The 19,887-nt window shown below is 43.5% G+C and overlaps 2 protein-coding genes across 3 annotated transcripts in view; both read left to right on the top strand.

Moving 5' to 3' along the window:
* The window catches only part of STN7 (Serine/Threonine kinase domain protein), a 305,972-nt gene extending 287,279 nt beyond the window's left edge, over positions 1-18,693 (top strand). For both annotated transcript variants that reach the window (XM_089428318.1, XM_089428317.1), the window contains 2 exons: positions 17,423-17,836; positions 18,080-18,693. In XM_089428318.1, the coding sequence (XP_089284444.1) occupies positions 17,423-17,836; positions 18,080-18,241 (576 nt within the window). In that variant the 3' untranslated portion in view covers positions 18,242-18,693. The remainder of the gene's footprint in view (positions 1-17,422; positions 17,837-18,079) is intronic.
* Positions 10,447-12,378, top strand: LOC149168583 (uncharacterized). The gene is made up of 3 exons (XM_089428319.1): positions 10,447-11,303; positions 11,418-11,559; positions 11,684-12,378. Exons 1-3 carry the CDS (start codon positions 10,655-10,657, stop codon positions 12,186-12,188), a joined length of 1,296 nt encoding a protein of 431 aa, XP_089284445.1. The 5' UTR covers positions 10,447-10,654; the 3' UTR covers positions 12,189-12,378.
* Positions 18,694-19,887: the final 1,194 nt, after the last annotated feature.

The following is a 19,887-nucleotide window of genomic DNA, read 5'->3' as shown; positions in this document are numbered from 1 at the left end:
TGGAGATACACCAAGTTGATCAGTTAGTTCGATTTTCTGGGGTGAAGTTTGCTGAGAGAATCAAACCAGTCATCTGTTACAGCGAGGGGCAGTTCGACAGGAGGCAGAGAATACATATCAGAGAGGCAGAGAAAGTGTCGAAGAGAAAACGCAGAGCCTTGGAAGGTTGACGCAGAGGCCGCCAGGGCTAACGTAGACGCTGAGGAGGCCAGCGCAGGTGACGCAGAGGGCCAAGAGGCTGATGAAGGCAGCGCAAGTGACACAGAGGGCCAAGAGGGGCAGGTGACATATTTATATTTGCGGCTTGCATCTTATATGTTCTTTTGCTAACTGCATCAGCCACCTCATTTCTCTTCCTTTTGATATGCTTGAGTTTGTAAAACGAAAAATTCCAGCCATCTAATTTGCATGGCATTTAAATTTAGTTGTTCAAATAAATGGTCTTTGTTGATTTCTAGTAGCATCGGATGTGCTCTAAGTCTCAAATTTTGCAGAGAGGCTTCGGCACATGTATTCCAAAGAATTCAGAAAGCGTTTTGGGAAATTCCACCCGGAGACAGTTTTACTAAAATAATTAATTATTTTTAATGGGACCCTAAGTCTAAACTTAGGAAATTAAAATAATTAATGGGTATTAATCTAATTGTGGGTGTAACTTCTAGAAGAAGACGAGGATCAAGCAGAAATTATCTTAGCCATTGATTAGCTTCTAATCTAAGCCATTGAATGTCAACAAGAAGATTATTTAAGGAGGCTTGAGGGTCATTTGGAAAACACAGAGAGAGTTGATCAGTCAAATCGAATTGTTGAGCTAGAGAGCAGCGCAGTGATTTCATAGTGATCACGCAGAGAGGGGCAGAGAGAGTTTTGGTTGGAGAATATTCTTTGGAGCCAAGAATACTCAATAGAGAGGCAGAGAAACACGCAAAGGAGGCAGCGCAGTGTCCAGAGAGAGAGTGACGCAGAGCCAGGAAGGGCTCAAGCAAAGCAGCACAGAGCCTTCACACAGTAGTCCAAGATTTGTTGAGGGTTTGATTTTTTGAGTCGAGAGGGCTGGAGTCAGCTCTTGAGACCAAATTGATCTAGCAAATAGGTGACGCAGGGCCTTAGAGACTGTGATGCAGGGCCACGCAGTGACTATGTAGGGGCAGCGCAGAAGTAGTCGGGAACTCGTTTGTTCATCTGCCGGATCAGCGAAGACTTGCAGTGTAAAGTGAGGCAATCTCACTAATTTCTTTTGCCGAGTGATATTCTCTGTATTGGATTGCTAGCAAGGAATCCAGAGTTTGTATTCAGAAATAACCTCTGCTTAATAATAAAACCCTCAGATTTGTTGCACCAGTTTTCCCGCATTGGGTTTTTCCGGGAACATTTGTGCAAAAACAACTGTGTCATTTGTGGTGTATCTTTCTCTTGTTCAGTTTCTTGTTTCAACATAATATTTAAATGGTGTACGCTGCAGTGTATGTATTTCAATGTTTGCCGTAGAAAATTGCAAATAACTTGTTCATGTAAATTAACAAGTAGGAGAAATATTATCAGTTGTTGCAGTAGGGATTCCGGCTTAGTAATTTTCACATGGTATCAGAGCAATGCAGTTGAAACAAAAAGAGCAGTGCCAGAGAACCCAACGTTGAGCAGAGAAGGAGGTCGAATAGCTGTAGGAGGCAGCAGTTCGAATCCCTAGAGGGATTGCGCAGTGCAAGCCTAGAGAGCTAAATTTTCGAGGAAAGTCTCTCTCTGAGTGAGTCGACAAGGAGGACTTCCAAATGGAAATTTGTCGTGCCAGAGGAAGCAGCGCAGAGCCTCAGCGTGAGGAAAGATCTGGTGGGACGCAGCCTTTTAGCAGGCAGATTGTTGGGCTAAAAGACGTCAGAGGAGAGAGGAGGAGCACAGTGAGGGAATTTTTTCTCAGTAGACTTCCCACCAAGAAGTCTGTTTTCTTATTGGCTGAGCAACAATAGTAAGAAACAGAGAGGAGCAATCTGACATTTTCGTGGCAGAGATGGCAGCTAGTGGACTGAGAGATCAGGATAGGTTTGATGGGGCATCCAACTATGTGATCTGGAAGGCAACGATGTCGTACCTTCTAGATGAGCATTTTCTCAAGGTCTATGTCAACAGTGTGGTGGTTGCGCCCGCGAATCCAAATCAGCTGAATAAGTACAAGGGAGAAATAGCAAAGGCCAAGAGGATGATCCTTGATGGAGTAAAGGATCACATGGTATGTCACATTGCTAGCAGAGGGACTGCTAAGGAGATGTGGGATGCCTTGGAAACGTTGTATCAAGGAGCTTCTGAGCAGCAAAAGATGTACTTAGAGCAGAAACTGAGATCTGCACAGATCTAGAAGGGGGAGCACATAGATCCATTCCTCACGAAGTTTCACGAGACTCGGGACGAGTTAGCAACTGTGGGGTCTACACCTCAAGGTTCTGAGATGGTGACACTGGCCCTAAACTCAGTCTTGGAAGAGTGGCAAGTCTTTGTCCAGAACATCCTCAGCAGGGCAACTTTGCCAAACTGGGATAGTATGTGGGCATCTCTCAAGCAGGAAGAGTTGAGGAGAGATCTAATCAAGTGTAAGCTTGACGGAAGCAGCAGCGGTGGGTCGAAGCCCAAAGAGGAGGAAGAGAATGCAGCCCTTGCATCCAAGGGGAAGTAGGAGCAGCGGAGGCGAAAGAAGGACGTCTCGAAGATCAAATGATTCATGTGTGGTGAAATGGGTCACTACGCAACACAGTGTCCTCCCAGGAAGAAGGACAAAGATGAGAAGCACAATCCGAAGGCTACACCCATGAAGATCAAGGAGGAGTTTGCCATGACAGCCAAGATACCTCCAGGAGGGAGGTCGGTTGATTTGGAGTTGTAGTTCGAAAGAGCTACAGATGGGTAGGATCCTTGAGGAGCCCACCTCTCGAATCATTTCCTTGCTACAGGAGCCCAGATCAGAAGTAGCAGGATGGACAAATGTCAGTTGATGCAAAGGAGTGTTAGAGAGACAGATGCAGTGGCTAGAATGCCAAGTCTGAGCAGCGTAGTGCAGAGTTGTAGCAGTGCAGTAGCAGCGGCAACGCAATGGCTTCAGATGGATAGCGTGGGACTGGCAACAGTCATATCTTCAGCATCAAGATGTATCTATGTGGAACACTTGTTCAGAAATTTGGGATGCTTTTCCATTGTTGATGCAGTAGCAGCAACAGTTTGCAATGCAGGGGCAGTTGGCAGTGGCAGTGCCAACATCAGCACAAGTGCAGAAATTCAGAGGGAGTTGTAGTACGGATGTAGTGTTGACAGTGCCAGTGTCAGTAGCAATATAGTTTGCAGTGCAGGGACAATTGGTAGTGGCAGTGCCAGCAACAACACGAATGCAGAAATTCAGAGGGAGTTGTAATGCGAATGCAGTGTTGACAATGGCAGTGTCAATAGCAGTACAGTTGCAGCAGCAACGTAGTAATTGGTGGACAGCATGTCAGACATTGGTAGTGCAGAGGACAATGTTATGAAGTCAGGGTGATGCTCCAATGGGAGACATTGCTAGAGCACATTCCTCGCTAAGAGGGAGTGTTGATTCTGGTAGCATCGGATGGCTCTAAGTCTCAAATTTTGCAGGAAGGCTTGGGCACATGTATTCCAAATAATACAGAAGGCGTTTTGGGAAATTCCACCCGGAGACAGTTTTATTAAAATAATTAATTTATGGGATCCTAAGTCTAAACTTAGGAAATTAAAATAATTAATGGGTATTAATCTAACTATGGGTGTAACTTATAGAAGAAGATGAGGATCAAGCATAAATGATCTTAGCCATTGATTAGCTTCTAATCTGGGCTGTTGAATGTCAACGAGAAGATTATTTAAAGAGGCTTGAGGGTTATTTGGAAAACACACATAAAGTTGATTAATCAGATCGAATTGTTAAGCTAGAGAGCAGCACAGTGATTTCATAGTGATCACGCAGAGAAGGGTAGAGAGAGTTTTGGTTGGAGGATCTTCTCTGGAGCCAAGAATACTCAGCAGAGAGGCAGAGAAACACGCAAAGGAGGCAGCGTACTACCCAGAGAGAGGGTGACGGAGAGCCAAGAAGGGCTCAAGCAGAGCCTTCACGCAGAAGCTCGAGATTTGTTGGGGGTTTGACATTCTGAGCTGGGAGGGCTGGAGTCAGCTCCTGAGAGAAAATTGGTCCAGCGAAGAGGTGATGCAGGGCCTTAGAGGTTGTGACGCAGGCCCACGCAGTGATTGCATAGGGGCAGCGCAAAAGTAGTTGGGAATTTATTGGTTTAGCTACCAGATGAGCCATGACTTGCAGTGTAGAGTGAGGTAATCTCACTAATTTCTTATGCTGAGTGATATTCTTTGTATTGGATTGCCAACAAGGAATCTAGAATTTGTATTCAGAAATAACTTCTGCTTAATAATAAAACCCTCAGATTCGCTACACCGGTTTTCCGCCTTGGGTTTTTCCGAGGACATTTGTCCAAAAAAAATTGTCAGTTGTGTTGTATCTTTCTCTTGTTCAGTTTCTTGTTTTGGCATATTATTTTAAATGGTGTAGGGTATAGTGTATGTATTTCAATGTTTGTCGTAGAAAACTGCAAATAACTCCATGTAAATTAACAAGTAGGAGAAATATTATCGGTTGCTACAGTAGAGATTCCAGCTTAGGAATTTTGACAGTTTTTCCTCAACTCGAACCTCCTTCCCATGAGGTAATGTCTCCACATATTTAAAGTATGCACTATGGGTGCCAACTCCAAGTCATGAGTAGCATAATTCTATTCATGCATTTTCAATATTTTTAGATTCATAACACACTATGTGACCATTTTGTAAAAGGATTCCACAAAGTACTCCCTTGCATGCATGAGTGCATACAACACAATCTTCATTTGGATCAACTATATTTAAATTTGGTGCACTTGTGTAATGTTCCTAAGTAGGAATATGAGTACTATTTAAACAAATAAACAGTGTAACAACATTAAATTAAAAACAGGTATTGCACATCCATCGAAACAATGTAAATATGGAACTGTTGAGCCATATATTAGGAAATCTAAGAGTAATGGGTACAATATAAATGTAGTGGTGCACTTGGGCTTGTCTCAAGGACAAGCTAGACTAAACCCAGGTGATGGAATAGCTGAGATGATGGTCGTTCAATTGTTGCACCACTTGCACTGCGTTATCCCAACAAAACTGTTGATCTGCTAACTTCGACCTGCTAAAAGGTGCCCAAAAACCGCCCAGAAAATTATATCCTTTCAGCCATAGACTCCTTGGACAAAACACAGAAAAACTCAGAAGGGAATTTCTCTGATTTTGAATTTGGATTTTCGCCCTCCTTGGAGCCTGTCCCCAGCTGCTACAGCGAAATTCGACTTGCAGGAAACAACCTGCAAACCCCTCTAAAAATACCCCTAGAATGCTGTGTTCGCCTGTACTAACTAACCCCTTGCTCCCCGGATGACCCTTGGTCTGGATGATTGCTCTCCCAGCACCACGAGTTTGCTGCTACAATGGCCTTCGCGCAGCACCTTCGTCCAGATTTTCCACTGACTGCTGTGCTGGTCTAGCTGGACGCTACTCCAGCAAAGTTTCATTTTCTATGCTGGCACCTCAACTCCCGACTCTCCTAGCAAGTTGTGAATCCCTTTGCTGGTCTATTCCCGACTCTCCCAGCACGCTGTGAATCCCCCTTGCTGATTTCTAGCTCCTACTTCGTGTTCTCTGGCTGCCCAGGAATACGCAGTTTCGTCCCTGCGTTGATGGATGAAGTGTGTGACTGTACCGGACTCCCTGAAAACCCCTGTGTAACAGCCTTCCTAGGGTGGGCACGAATGGTCCCCCGAAGTAGAGGTTGAATCTTCCCTGTGGAAGACTCATGGCTAAATAGCCAGTAGACTCACCAAGCAGCAAAGCGTACAAAGGTAAGTTTGTTTGTCAAAATGATCAAAATGCCTCCAGAATGAGAGCTGATCTCTCTTTATAGCTCCTTGGGCCCCCTTAGCCTCATGTGGGCCCCTCCATCCACTAGCTCGAATTCCCTCCAACGTATTCCTTGGCTAATTTCGAATTATGCATGTGGTGGCCCCCACATTCCACTAGCTGCCAGAAATAAATTGGATTGCCTATAGTTCCTATGTTTTTGTGTGTGGGGTCCTCCTAAACCAAAAATGTTGCCAAAATTGTGTTGTTGCATCGCATGACTAATTCATTTGAGAAGGGACATGATAGTCCTCCCCTCCCAAATGTTGCTTGCTCTCAAGCAACCTCAAAGCCGGGTGCTCTAGTATGTGATCACCCTCCAAGGTGGCATCCTCATCCGGTAAGTTCTTCCAGTGTACCAAGAACTCCCTGATGGTTCTGCTCAGTCTTCTCTCCCTACTTTCCAGTGTAGCCTCTGGTTCCAGCACAAAATGGCCCTCATCATCCAATGGGGGTAGATCAGCTGCTGCGGTCACCTATTGTCCCAGCACCTTCTTCAGGCATGAGACATGAAACGCGTTGTGGATCCTGCTCCCCAGAGGCAACGCTAGCTCATAGGCCACCTCCCCAACCCGCCTAGTCACTTGGTGGGGCCCTTAGAGACGTGGTTGTAGCTTCTTGGCCTCCTTTTGTTTCAGCGTAGATTGTCTGTAAGGCTGCAACCAGAGGTACACTAGGTCCCCCTCCTCAAAGTGCCTCTCTATCCTGTGCCGATCTACATACAGTTTTTGTTGATTCTGGACCGTCACTAGATTATCCTTGAGAACTTTGGGGATATCTTAGCTCTCTTGGACCCAGTCTTTGGCCTTTGGGTCTCGGCTGTCTTCGAAAATAATATCAACAAAAGTTAGAGCATCACAACCATAAAGGGCACGGAAAGGAGTCATACCAATAGACATGTGGTGCATGGTGTTGTAGCAAAACTCACCCAAGTGCAACCACCGAATCCACGTCCTCTACTGACCCGTCACATAGTTCCTCAGGTACCCCTCCAACCACTGGTTGACCCTCTCTGTCTGGCCGTCCGTCTGAGGGTGGTAACTAGTGCTAGGAGTAAGCTCTGTCCCAACCAACCTGAAGAGCTCCTGCCAAAAACCACCCATAAATCTGTTGTCTTTGTCACTAACAATGTTCTTGGGGAGTCCATGTAGTCGAAAAACCTCCCGAAAGAACAACTCGACAACCTGGGCAACCGTGAACCTAGTGGGGATGGCAAAGAAATGGGCAAATTTGGTCAGCCTGTCGACCACCACATATATGCAATCTTTCCCCTGTACTATGGGGAGCCCAGTGATGAAATCCATCGAGATACTTTCCCATTTCCCCTTTGGAATGGGAAGTGGCTATAATAGCCCTACAGGGTGAGTCGGCTTCCCCTTATTCCGCTAGCAGGTCTCACACTCCCTTACGTGCTGCAACATGTTCTCCTTAAGGCCTTTCCACATGAACCTCTCCCGAACAGCCATGTAAGTCTTTCGGAACCCTTGGTGTCTGGACAGTGATGAATCGTGAGCTGCTTAGAGTACCCTCTCCCTCAATTACGAGCTGGGTACTAAGTAAATGCGCCTCTTGTAATAGATGACCTCATCCATCACACGGTAATGCCCATCTGCATGTGTCCCCTCTAGCACCTCGCAGGCCTTCCTGTCCTTGGAGTACTCAACCAACAGATGAGCCTTCCAACCCTAGCAAATGCTCTTAAGAGATAACCCAGCCGGTCTCCTAGATGAGCATCAGCCACCACATTGTGCTTGCCCCGCACATACTCAATCTCAAAGTTGTAGGCCCGCACCTTGCTGACCCATCTCTACTGCCTATCATTGAGGCCCTGCTGCCCCATGAAATGCCGAAGACTGTTGTGATCAGTCTTCTCTCGAAATCGGTTGCCCACCAAGTACTGGCGAACTTGGCCAATGCATGCATGATGGCTAGCATCTCCTTGTCATATATGGAATATGACAGCTCATGTGGTAGGAGCTTCCAACTCTTGAAAGCTATGGGGTGCCCCTCCTGTGACAAAACGGCTCCAACTCCCACCCCTGATGCATCACACTCCACCATGAATGGCTGGGAAAAATCCGGGAGTGCCAAGACAGGGCAACTACTCATCACCTCCTTGAGGCGATCGAAAGCGACCTGTGCTCCCTCAGTCCATGCGAAGGCCCCTTTCTTGGTTAAGTCAGTCAAGGGTGTTGCTAGCTACGAGAACCCTTTGACAAACTTCCTGTAGTAAGTGCAAATGCCCAAGAAGCCTCTCAGAGTAGTCACGTCTCAGGGTACTGGCCAATCTCAGATGGCCCTTATCTTCTCCTCATGAACCTTCACCCCTTCTGCTCTTATGATATGCCCGAGATAAAGCATCAAACCAAACTCACATTTGGAGAGCTTGGCATAGAACTGCTGCTCTTCCAAAATGCGCAGTACCTCCTCCAAGTGTTGGAGATGCTCCTCCCATGTCCAGTTATAGATCAAAATGTCGTCAAAGAACACCAGCACGAACCTCCCTAGTTACCCTCGAAACATGTGGTTCATGCAAGACTGAAATGTGGTGGGAGCATTGGTCAGCCCAAACGGCATGACCAGAAACTCAAAGTGCCCATAGTGGCACCGGAATGCTGTCTTCAGAATGTCTTGATCCTGAACTCTGATCTGGTGGTACCCCAATCGCAGATCGATCTTAGAGAAGTACTTCCCTCCTCTAAGCTCATCCATCAGCTCATCAATGCGGGGAATGGGGTACCAGTTCTTGATGGTCTTCCTGTTAAGGGCTCTATAGTCTATGCACATCCTGAGGGTCCCATCCTTCTTCTTCACCAGCACTACGGAAGAAGCGAAGGGACTAGAACTAGGCCTGATGTGACCCAAAGCAAGCAGCTTCTGAATAGCCTTCTCTATCTTGTCCTTATAGGCTTTGGGGTGCTTGTAAGGGGTAGTAATGACCAGTGTTGCACACATCGCGATTTAATCGCGATAAAATCGGAAAATCGCGATTTTTTCAAAATGCCGATTCAAATCGCGATTTTTATCCAAAAAATCGGCGGAAATTTTTTTTAACGATTTTTATCGAAAAAATCGCGATTTTTAAGGAAAAAATCGCGGGAGGCGCGGGCAGCGGGGGTTTTATATGTAAAATCGATTTTTTGTTTATTCATTCAGCAGTCCGCCGCGGAGGAGAAGGAGGAGAAGGAGAAGAAGGGAGGGAGAGGGTTGCCGTCGCTTGTGGGAGCCGATTTTAGGAGGAATCCAAGCCAAGATCGCGAATTTGTCCATAAACCAGGTATGTAGATTAATTTTTTTTTGTTTTGGTTCTCTAAAAACTTTGTTTTTCATTGTTTTTAAAGAATTTTTAGAAATTTTTCATTGATTTGGGATGGGTTATTTGTTATGACTATGAGAACCAATTTTTGATTTTTATTTTCTCATTTTCTTTAAACATTGTTTATTTTTTTTGATTTTTCATTGTTTTTTGGGTTTAGAAATTCAAATTGGGATTTTGGAAATAATTAGCTTGTAATTTTGCAAATGCTAAATTGTAATTTGTATTTACTATTTACTATTATCATTTATGTAATCCTAAATTCCTATTTCCTAATCCTTATTTTTCCATAGGTTTGCAAATTCAAAATTCAAAAACAAACATGCCAAGGAAATTGGATCCTTTCTGGGAATATGGTGACCCTAAAACTCCGAATGATAGACAAAACTTGATTTGCAAGTTGTGTGGAAAGGAAATATTCGGGGGGGTGTACAGGTTGAAGTTCCACCTTGCACAAATCCCTGGACGTGATGTGGGGCCCTGTCTAAAGACAAATGCTGAAATTATCCAAAAAGCCATGAGAGCATTGGGAGAATTAGAGCACACTAGAGACGCCAAAGAAGAACTCAAAAGGCAACTAAGAAGGTCAGTTGAAGGAAGTGGGCCAAGTGGCACAGGTTCTACTGCAGCGTCAGTCAATCCGTTTGCTGCATCATCATATTTTGTTCCTCGAACCACACCTGGTTCACAACCAACTATCGGTTCAATGATGAAAAGAACTGAAAAAGAAAAAGCTGACAAGTTGATGACAAAATTTCTCCTCTGGAGTGATATTCCTTTCAGCATTATAAGGAATAATCCATTTTTCCAACCTACTCTTGATGCTGTTGCCAGTGTTGGCCCGGGGTACAAACTCCCTTCTCTTCATGATTTCAGAGGCCGGCTTCTTCAAGATGAAAAGCGTGACTGCACCCAAAGATTGGAGGATTTTAGGGCATCATGGGCACAAACAGGATGCACTGTTATGTCAGATGGTTGGACTGACCAAAAGGGGAGAACCCTTATAAACTTCTTGGTTAGTTGTCCCTTGGGGACTATGTTTATCAAATCTGTTGATGCAACTCATCAAATCAAAGATGCAAAAAATTTATGTGATTTGCTGGATGTGTTTATTTTGGAGGTGGGTGCAGAAAATGTTGTCCAAGTCATAACGGACAACGCTGCAAATTATGTTGCTGCTGGTAGATTGCTTATGGACAGGCATCCTACTTTATTTTGGACACCTTGTGCTGCCCATTGTATTGATTTGATGTTAGAGGACATAGGGAAAATTCCCTTTGTCAAAGAGGCTGTTGACTCATCAAAACCATCACAAAATTTATTTACAATCACACATCTGTGCTTAGCTTGATGAGAAAATGCACCAACAACAAAGAGTTGGTGCGCCCCGCCATTACACGGTTTGCGACGAGTTTCATATCTCTTCAATCCCTCTTGAATTCTATGTGGGATTTGAAGAGAATGTTTGTTTCAGAGGAGTGGCGTTCTTCGCCAATGAGCCGCAAACCAGAAGGAGAGGCCGTCTGCAGACTTGTTTCATACCAAGAAGACTTCTGGGCGGGAGTGCAGGAGGTGTGCGCTGTCACAGAACCTTTGGTAAAGGTTCTTCGGTTGGTAGATGGTGAGAAGCCCGCAATGGGCTATTTGTATGAAGCCATGGATAGGGCCAAAGAAGCCATTCGGTCCTACTATGATGACAAGGGAGATGATGGGTTCCAGAGACAACTCCTTCTATGGAAGGTCATTGATGAGCGATGGAACAACACACTCCATCGTCCCATTCATGCTGCTGGCCTTTTCCTGAACCCTGCATTTTCTTATGCATGTGGGTTTAATTTTGATGTTGAGGTCGTGGAAGGATTATTAACCTGTGTCCAGAAGATGGTGAAAACTCCAGAAGAACGTATGGAGGTCTCTAGACAAATTGAGCAATATAAGTTGTCAGGTGGCACATTTGGCTTTGAGATGGCTATCAATGATAGGACGGTTAAAATCCCAGGTATTTTTTAGTTTGTAGTATGTACTTTGTAACTTTGTTTCAAATTTCATTGTTTCTTCAAATTCCATTTTTTTCTTATGTTTATTTAAAATTTTCTTTGTAATTTTGTTGTAGACGCATGGTGGAAGATGTATGGTGGCAGAGTACCCCTTTTGCAAAATCTTGCCGTGCGCATCCTCAGCCAAACATGCAGCTCCTCGGGATGTGAGCGCAATTGGAGTGTATTTGAAAAAATACACAACAAGAAGCGCAATAGGTTAACACTTAAACATTTAAAATATTGCAAATTTCCAAATAAATTTTTGAATTCATTAAAGTTTTAAACAATATTTTTTTTATAATATTAATTATTAATTTATTATTTCATGAACTTTGTACAGGTTGGAGTCCCATAGACTTAATGACATGGTCTATGTCTACTACAATCTTCGATTGTGGGTGAAACAACTAGAGAAGACACCTGATACGGAAGCCATCTCATTGGATGGGATTGACACCACTGCTGAATGGAGGGTTGAGACCGAGAGGCCTCTCATGGATCCCACTGAGGATTGGTTAGTGCAGGATGAGGGGGAGGAGGAGGGGGAGGAGGAGGAGGAGGAGGAGGAGCAGGAGCAGGAGCAGGAGCAGGAGGAGGAGGAGTTGGAGGAGCAGGAGGAGGAGGTGACACCGCCTACCCGGGCTACCCGGGCTACCACTACCACCAGTAGAGGACGTGGTCTCCGTCCACCTCAGCCTCTTGTAGCTGCTACTACTAGTTCTTCAGCTTCTAGAGCACGTCAGACTCCACTGCCATTTCCACCACCACAGGCACCAGCTTCTACATCTAGAGGGAAAGAGAAAGCTGTGCCATATTCTCGCAAGAGGGGCAGAGGAAATCAATAGGATTAGACTTTCATTTTATTGTATATGACATTATGACATGATGAGATACATTATCATATTTTTTGTTGATATTTTGAGGCTGAGTTGGACTTGGGACTCAGGACTTACTATTCAGGACATGATTCAATGTTATGTGTGATTTTAGCGCTAGAAATGATATTGAACATCTTATATATTAGTTTTTTTATCATATTTATGTGTCAATGTATTTATTTTATGTTGTAGATGGTTTAGATATTAAAAAAATTGAAAAAAAATGAAAAAAAATGAATATTTTTGTGCCAAACGATTTTTTCCGATTTTTTCCCGATTTTTTCCCGATTTTAACGATTTTTCCGATTTTTTCCCGGCGCCGATTAAATCCCGATCGCGATGTGTGCAACATTGGTAATGACTGCCTGTATACCCGGCTCTAGCTCAATGGTGTGCTCAAACCCTCTATCTGGTGGTTGCCCTGGTGGAATGTCCCCGAACACCACTGCGTACCTGTCCAGAAGAGCCTGTATGTCTGCTGGTGGTGACTGTGCCTATCCCCCAACCTCTGAGATCCTCAACTCGATTGCCCATGCAATGTCCCCATGTCGAAGATCTGCCTCCATCCTGTGGGCCGAAACTGTCTGAGGCGGATAAGACTGCATGCCTCTCAAAACCACCAGTTTGTTGTCTGGCCCCATGAACTCCATCTCAAGTTTCCTCCAATCTGTCGTAACTCTCCCAAGGGAATACAGCCACTGGACACCCATCACCATGTTGGTGTCTGACACATCAACCAAAAAGAAGTGGTCCGTCATCAAGTAGTTTCCCATAACTACTGTCAAGGAGGGCACGTATCTGGTACACTGGATGGTACAGTCACTTGGCACTAGGACGAAGAATCCCTCAAACTTTGTCGTGGTGAGGCCCCTCCTCTGGACCAGCTGTGCATCTATGAAGTTGTGGGTAGCCCCATTGTCCACTAGTACTGACACCCTCTGTCCCTGTACCATACCTCTAATTTGAAGTGTCAAAAACTTAGGAATCCCACATAGAGAAGTGAGGACTCCCCCTGATGAGGCAAGAGATGCCCCTCCTTGTGGAGGGGGTGGTGGTGGTGGCCCTCTATTCCCGAACTCTCTCCATCTGTCCCACCACAATCCTGCTCCACCTCATCCTTCTAGTCAATGTCAAAAAAGACCTCAATATAATGTGCTCTATCCTCTGTGCACCTATGGCTTGGTGCTCAGGGCTCTCTGCATGTGAAGCATAGCTTCCTCCTCCGGAGGTCCTTTCGTGTCTCCTCATCTAGCTGCCCCCTCTCCTGTGGGTTCCTTGATGGCGAGGGTCTAGTCTCATGCCATTTCTGTGGGAAAGCGATCCGTGCAGGGAATGGCGCTCTAGTCTTGGGGATGGCCCCTGCAAATCTCTGGCGCACACCACCACCTCCTACAGCATAGAGGGTCTGCGTGACTTCACCAATCCACACAGAGGCTCAAGCAAACCCTCAATGAAGGTGTATACCCTCCTGGCCTCGGATAGATCCGGCACCATCACTGACACACGTAGAAAATAAAAAAAATACTGCTCTAGGTTGCCTGTCTGGCACAGTTGTGTCAGCTCCCTGAAGGGTGCTTCCAGATCCCTCTGATCAAATCGCTCCACCACCCTCCTAGTGAAGTCCTCATACGAAACTATCTGGGCGTGACCCAAAGTGATCAAGCCGTGAAACCACCAGTCATGGGCTTCTCCCTCCAAGTGCAACACTGCCATCTTAATGGCCTCCTGTTTCGTCATCTGGTTGAGTTGAAAATACGTGTCCATCTTTTCAACCCAAGCCCTGGTTGTGCACTTTGTAGTGCCATCAAATGTAGGGAAGTACATTCTCCCTATAGTTCTCTGCAGCTCATAGTTTTGGGTTCCCTATCCTCCGTACCCCTTGTTCCTCTCACTCTACTTGAGCTTGCAGTAATCTCAGGAGAGAGCTTCTTTGAAATCTTTGTCCATCACCTACCACTCTTTGAAGTAGTCCCCCATCTGGGGAGTGTCCTCCTCTCTTGCTGGTTCGATTTGTGCTATAGGCACGAAAGAGGGTAGTGTAGCCCTAGTGGGCACACTCACTGAAGGGCGTTGCGCTGCTGGTGAGGGTTGATCAAAAGGCTGAGAAGCCCCTGAAGTTTCTCCACACAAGAACCCTCTAGGTGTGGCTCTGTCCCAGTTCTGTGATTTGATTTCTTCCAACATGTCTTTCTACCCCTTGACCAACTCACTCAAAGCCCTCGAGAGGCTATTGAAAGCCATCTCCTGCTTGCTCTTGGGCTCTGTCATTTCCTCCTCTTCGGCTACTGCTTTGCCTTTTTCCTCCATATCTAGTGTAATCTCCAGCTCCCTTTCTCTGTTCCTGTACCTCTGCTTCAGTAAGTGATGTTCTCCCGGTCTTCTCCTCTCATAGGAAGCCAACCCCACAGCTGAGCCAAGAACTAGGCTCTGATATCGCTGTAATGTTCCTATGTAGGAATATGAGTAATATTTAAACAAATAAACAGTGTAACAACATAAAATAAAAAACAAGCATTACACATCCACGGAAACAATGTAAATCTGGAACTGCTGAGCCATATATTAGGAAATCTGAGAGCAATGGGGACAATATAAATGTAGTGTTGCACCTGGGCTTGTCTCAATGACAAGCTGGACTAAACCCAAGTGATGGAATAACTGATATGATGGTCGTTTAGTTGCTGCACCACTTGCATTGTGCTGTCCCAGCAAAATTGTTGATCTGCGAACTTCGACCTGCTAGAAGGTGCCCAAAAACTGTCCAGAGAATTATATCCTTTCATCTTTAGACTCCTTGGACGAAACCCAGAAAAATCCAGAATTTCTCTGATTTTGAATTTGGATTTTCGGCCTCCTTAGAGCCTCTCCCAAGCTGCTACAGCCAAATTCGACTTGCAGGAAACAGCCTACAAGTCCCTCTGAAAATACCCCTAGAACGTTGGGTTCACCTATACTGACTAACCCCTTGCTCCCCGGATGACCCTTGGTCTGGATGACTGCTCTCCCAACACCACGAGTTCGCTGCTACATTGGCCTCTGCGCAGCACCTCTATCCAGAATTTCGACTAATTGTTGTGTTGGTCTAGCTGGCTGCTACTCCAACAGAGTTGCCCTTTCTATGTTGCCTCCTCAACTCCCGGCTCTCCCAGCAAGCTGTGAATCCCCCTTGTTGATTTCCAACTCCTCCTACGTGTTCTCTGGCTGCCCAGGAATACACAGCTTCCTCATTGCGCTAATGGCTGAAGTGTGTGACTGTACTGGACTCCCTGAAACCCCCTGTGTAACAACCTCCCTAGGGCGGGCACGAATGGTCCCCCGAAGTAGAGGTTGAATCTTCCCTGCGAAAGACTCGTGGTTAAATAGCCAGTAGACTCGCTAAGCAACAAAGCGTGCGAAGGTAAGTTTGTTTGTCAAAATGATCAGAATGCCTCCAGAATGAGAGTTGATCTCTCTCTATAGCACCTTGGGCCCCCTTAGCCTCGTGTGGGCCCCTCCATCCACTAGCTCGAATTCCCTCCAACATATTCCTTGGCCAATTTCGAATTATGCATGTGGTGGCCCCCACATTCCACTAGCTGCCAGAAATAAATCGGATTGTCTATAGTTCCTATGTTTCTGCGTGTTGGGTCCTCCTCCTAAACCAAAAATGCTGCCAAAATTGTGTTGCTGCATCCCGTGACTAATTCATTTGAGAAGGGACATGACAACTTGTCAAAATCATCTTTGTTGATGATAGTAGTATCAGAGAAGTACTTCCATGCAAGTCTAAGCGTCTAGACGTGTAGAAGTCATCCAAAGGTTCTTTAACTTTAGCAATTACTTTAATTAATGGAATTATTAAAGCGATTGATTTTTATAAAAAAATGTGAGTTAACCTAATGAAATGCAAAGGTTATTTGCATTAGTGAATTAGATGAATTTCAACTATTGATCTCAAGTTATGTTGAGATCTAATATCAAATGTCAATCACTTTGGAGATTAGGGTTGTGGATTTGGTCAATAGCTCGAAATTATAGAATGAAGGCTAGGTTAAAGGAAAAAGATACATTTTTTTAGCACAAGACAGTGAGATAGTGAGGATCTCAGTGATTGGGTGAAGAAAGACATTCATCCAAGTGTGCAGGGTCAAGGAATAAATGGGAAAGAGGATTTGCAGCAATAAGAGAAAACGCAACAGTAGAAAATCAAGGACTGAATTTCTGCTGCAAATTCAGCCCACACATGAGGCAAGGAGAAAGGTTGTGCAGCAGCATCACATGTACGACCAGGAGGGTGGAGCAGCGTCACACGTGTGGCAGAAGGCAGTAGCAATGTGCACATGTGAGTATGGTAGAAGTATAGCACACAACTGTCACACGTGTAGACCATACAGTCCACACATGTGGCTATACAACAGGCTTCAGGGATAGATTTGCAAGTATAGGGTTTTCTCTGTAAATTTAAAGGGCCATACAACGTTATAGGTGCCCAATAATTTCTGAAAAATATTGCTATAACTTGTAAATTTTTTTCCAGCGGACCGTTTTCCAAATAAGGGAGCCATTATATGCTGATAAATTAATTTATGAACACAGATTTGGAGGACAGTAAATTCTGTGTGCATGTGTGTGAGATTAGCTCTACACTGTTTCGAGAAGAAAAATGATCAACTACATGATCTCCAACTGTGAAAATCTGCATACTCAGATACTTAGCTTTCTGTGCCCTTAATGATGGGTGGAGTGTCCAAATGTCTGATGTTTCATATATTCTACAGTGTTTCCAGAAGAAAGATTGTGAACAACATGATCTTCAAGTGTGAAAATCTGCATGCTCAGATGCTATTTTTCTAAATTGACTCAGTTGGAAATATGATCGCTGGAAATATAATGTCTAATTGCTGTTTGTCATAACTTCTGTTGATATATGCAGGAATAACAATCGAAGTGGGTACTTTGAATAAAAGTGAAGTTTGTATCCCTTTGATTTATAGTGGAGTTATACTTCCTCGTATAATAATTCTTTTGGTGTCTCTTTGAAAGTAGATTCGGTAAAGGTTTCCAATTAATCATCTTGAGCTTAAGAATCAAGATAATATTCTATTCAATGCTTCTCTAGTAGTATGATAATTCTTCCACTATTGACCAAGAAGTAAATTGCATGAAACTTTATATTATAAAGTTATCTGTATTCGATTATTCACTCTTGAGTTCGTTGTCAGGCATTCCCATCTTTGCGCAATGATAGTAGCCTTATCCAATTCAATCGCCAGCTTAAAAGGTGTGGATATGACATGGTTGCATGGAGAGAGTCAGTAGAACCACGGGCAAGTCCAGAGCTTCGTCGTGGATTTGACCTCTTAGATCTAGACGGTGGCATTGGTTGGGAGTTTCTGTTGTCTATGATGCGGTATAAGGGTCGACAGCGGATAAGTGCCAAGGGTGCTTTGGCTCATCCCTATTTCAACAGACAGGGTCTATTAGATCTGTCTTTTATGCAGACATTACGACTGCAGCTGATCAGGGCTACTCAGCAGGACTACAATGAAGCTTTTCAGTGGATAATCAAGCTTATGGCAAAATCTGGCACAAATACTGGAGGTGGCTTCACAGAGGCTCAGCTACAGGAACTTAGGGTGTGTATTCCATCCAGATCCTTTCTTTATTTGCAAAGTAGTCTTTACACTACATGAAAATGTGACAACAAACATAAGTGGGCACCATTATTGTTTGTGAAAGTAACAATTGTTAAAGAGATATGTTATCGTTAAGTTTTTTCTGTTGTCTAACCTTCCCATAATCTCGTATTGTCCCAAAATAATTGCATGCCATTTTAATTTGTTTCTTGACTGGTGTATTTTCGTCTTTTTCTTCAACAGGAAATTCGTCCAGCAAAAAGATCAACTCTTCAGCGTAATGCATTAGCATCTGCTCTACGTTTACAACGAAAGATAATTAAAACACTAGATGAGAGTCGAGATGAAATAAGAAACAGAAGAAAGAACTTATGGTGGAGCAGATGGATTCCAAGGGAGGAATGAACCCACGTACAGCAATGCAACAAAAATGTGTCTAGAATAAGTTTTGTATCTACTTTGACAAGATGTACTATACCATTGATATTAGATGAACCTAATTTATTCTATACACCCTTTCTACACACTTAAATCTGTTTTCTGTTGCATGCAGTGCCACTGACTTATATGATACAGTTTGTAGGTGCTTTATGATGGGGTACTCTAAATTCTGTTTCTCTTTATGTTATGCCTAGTTTCTGTCTGCTTGGTGAGATTAGTATGCACAACTGTCATCAGGTGACCATGTAAGTATTTTGCATAATGGAACTCGGGAGGAGTGTTTGTCACAGTCAAACACTTCTAAGCAGTTCTAGTCATATGCTTATTGTTAAGGTTGTATTACATTCCCTTTGTCTTCATTGTTCCGAGTAGATCAAATAGACAGCCTATTGATGGTTCTCGTCGTTTACATGTTACATTATTGGGTTAAATGTTTCTGATGGGAAATTTCCAAAGTTCAGTTTTAGAGGCATATATTTCTTAATGACTTTTAATGACCTAAGGGAAGATTCTGCTTATAAGTCCAACACAAATTATTTGATTGTTACCACCTACGAAAGCTAATTATTCATTTTTGTTGCTGGAGAACTAATAAGAACATTTTACATTTGTTGCATATACAATGTTATATAGTTTCTTTTCCACAGTGAGATATATTTCTAATGCATATAACACTGGAAAGTAACCAAATTATATAGACAAATCAATTTAATTTAAGTTTTAAATACTAAAATAAGTAAAAACAGATTTAAGCTAATTTTTTCCCCTAATATGAATAGGATTCTAACTGCTTAGGCTTAATTCACTGGGTTCTTTTTTGTGTTGGGGTTTACATATTAATGTAAATGTGGATGTTGTGGGACTCTGCGTTAAGGTAGTGAGCTGGATAGGAAATATTGCAGAAGACTGTTATGCCAATCCCATTGCTTGCTGGAACTGCCTTATACTTACATTCAATTGGTTAATTGCATTTTGTTGGATGTTTATAACATAATAATACCCCCTGTGTAGTGAATAAATCTTTGAAATTCAAAGAATGGTTGCAAATTTTGAAGTGGAGAACATTATGGAGACAGACAGACACACATAATTGGAAGAATGAATTAGATAGTGTAAGTCCTCATGTATATTAACGGCAATGTATTTTTGTAGATAACAATGTATTCAATATAATGGATTAGGATAACATAACACTCTATACTTCGTCAATATTATATTTACAGGCATACACAAGAAAACAAATGTGAGATTTCATGTGTGCAAATGAACTTGCTCAACTATTTATTTGTTTTCATAATTTATAAATGTGTCAAAAGTATGGGGTGTATTGAGGACCATCCTTGGTCTTGTTACAGCAAAATCTAACATCTAATACAAATCCTCCCCAAGTGACCTAAAAAATGTGTAACATAGGGGAGCATTACTACTATTACCTCAACAACTACTTTCCTCTATTTATTGAAGGATACAATCCAAATACAAGGAAGGTCTTTCTAGTAAGACTTAGTAATCAAGTAACCCAATGATCTTAAGCTAAATGCCCCCAAATGACCTACAATAAAAGTTGATTGGATAAATGTGTGACAAGCTAGGGTTTGCAATGGAAAATG

This window comes from Pinus tabuliformis, chromosome 4_2 (assembly GCF_031772625.1).
Source record: "Pinus tabuliformis cultivar Carrire ecotype Pingquan chromosome 4_2, CPIR1, whole genome shotgun sequence".
Taxonomy (NCBI): domain Eukaryota; kingdom Viridiplantae; phylum Streptophyta; class Pinopsida; order Pinales; family Pinaceae; genus Pinus; species Pinus tabuliformis.
This window is presented reverse-complemented; position numbering and strand designations above follow the sequence as displayed.

What these genes read in the sequence shown, in the direction of transcription:
- LOC149168583 (XM_089428319.1), top strand. Translation starts at nt 10,655, where the DNA reads ATGAGAAAATGCACCAACAACAAAGAGTTGGTGCGCCCCGCCATTACA. An exon ending in TAGGACGGTTAAAATCCCAG is followed by an intron (nt 11,304 to 11,417) that starts GTATTTTTTAGT and finishes ATTTTGTTGTAG; the next exon opens with ACGCATGGTGGAAGATGTAT. An exon ending in CACAACAAGAAGCGCAATAG is followed by an intron (nt 11,560 to 11,683) that starts GTTAACACTTAA and finishes AACTTTGTACAG; the next exon opens with GTTGGAGTCCCATAGACTTA.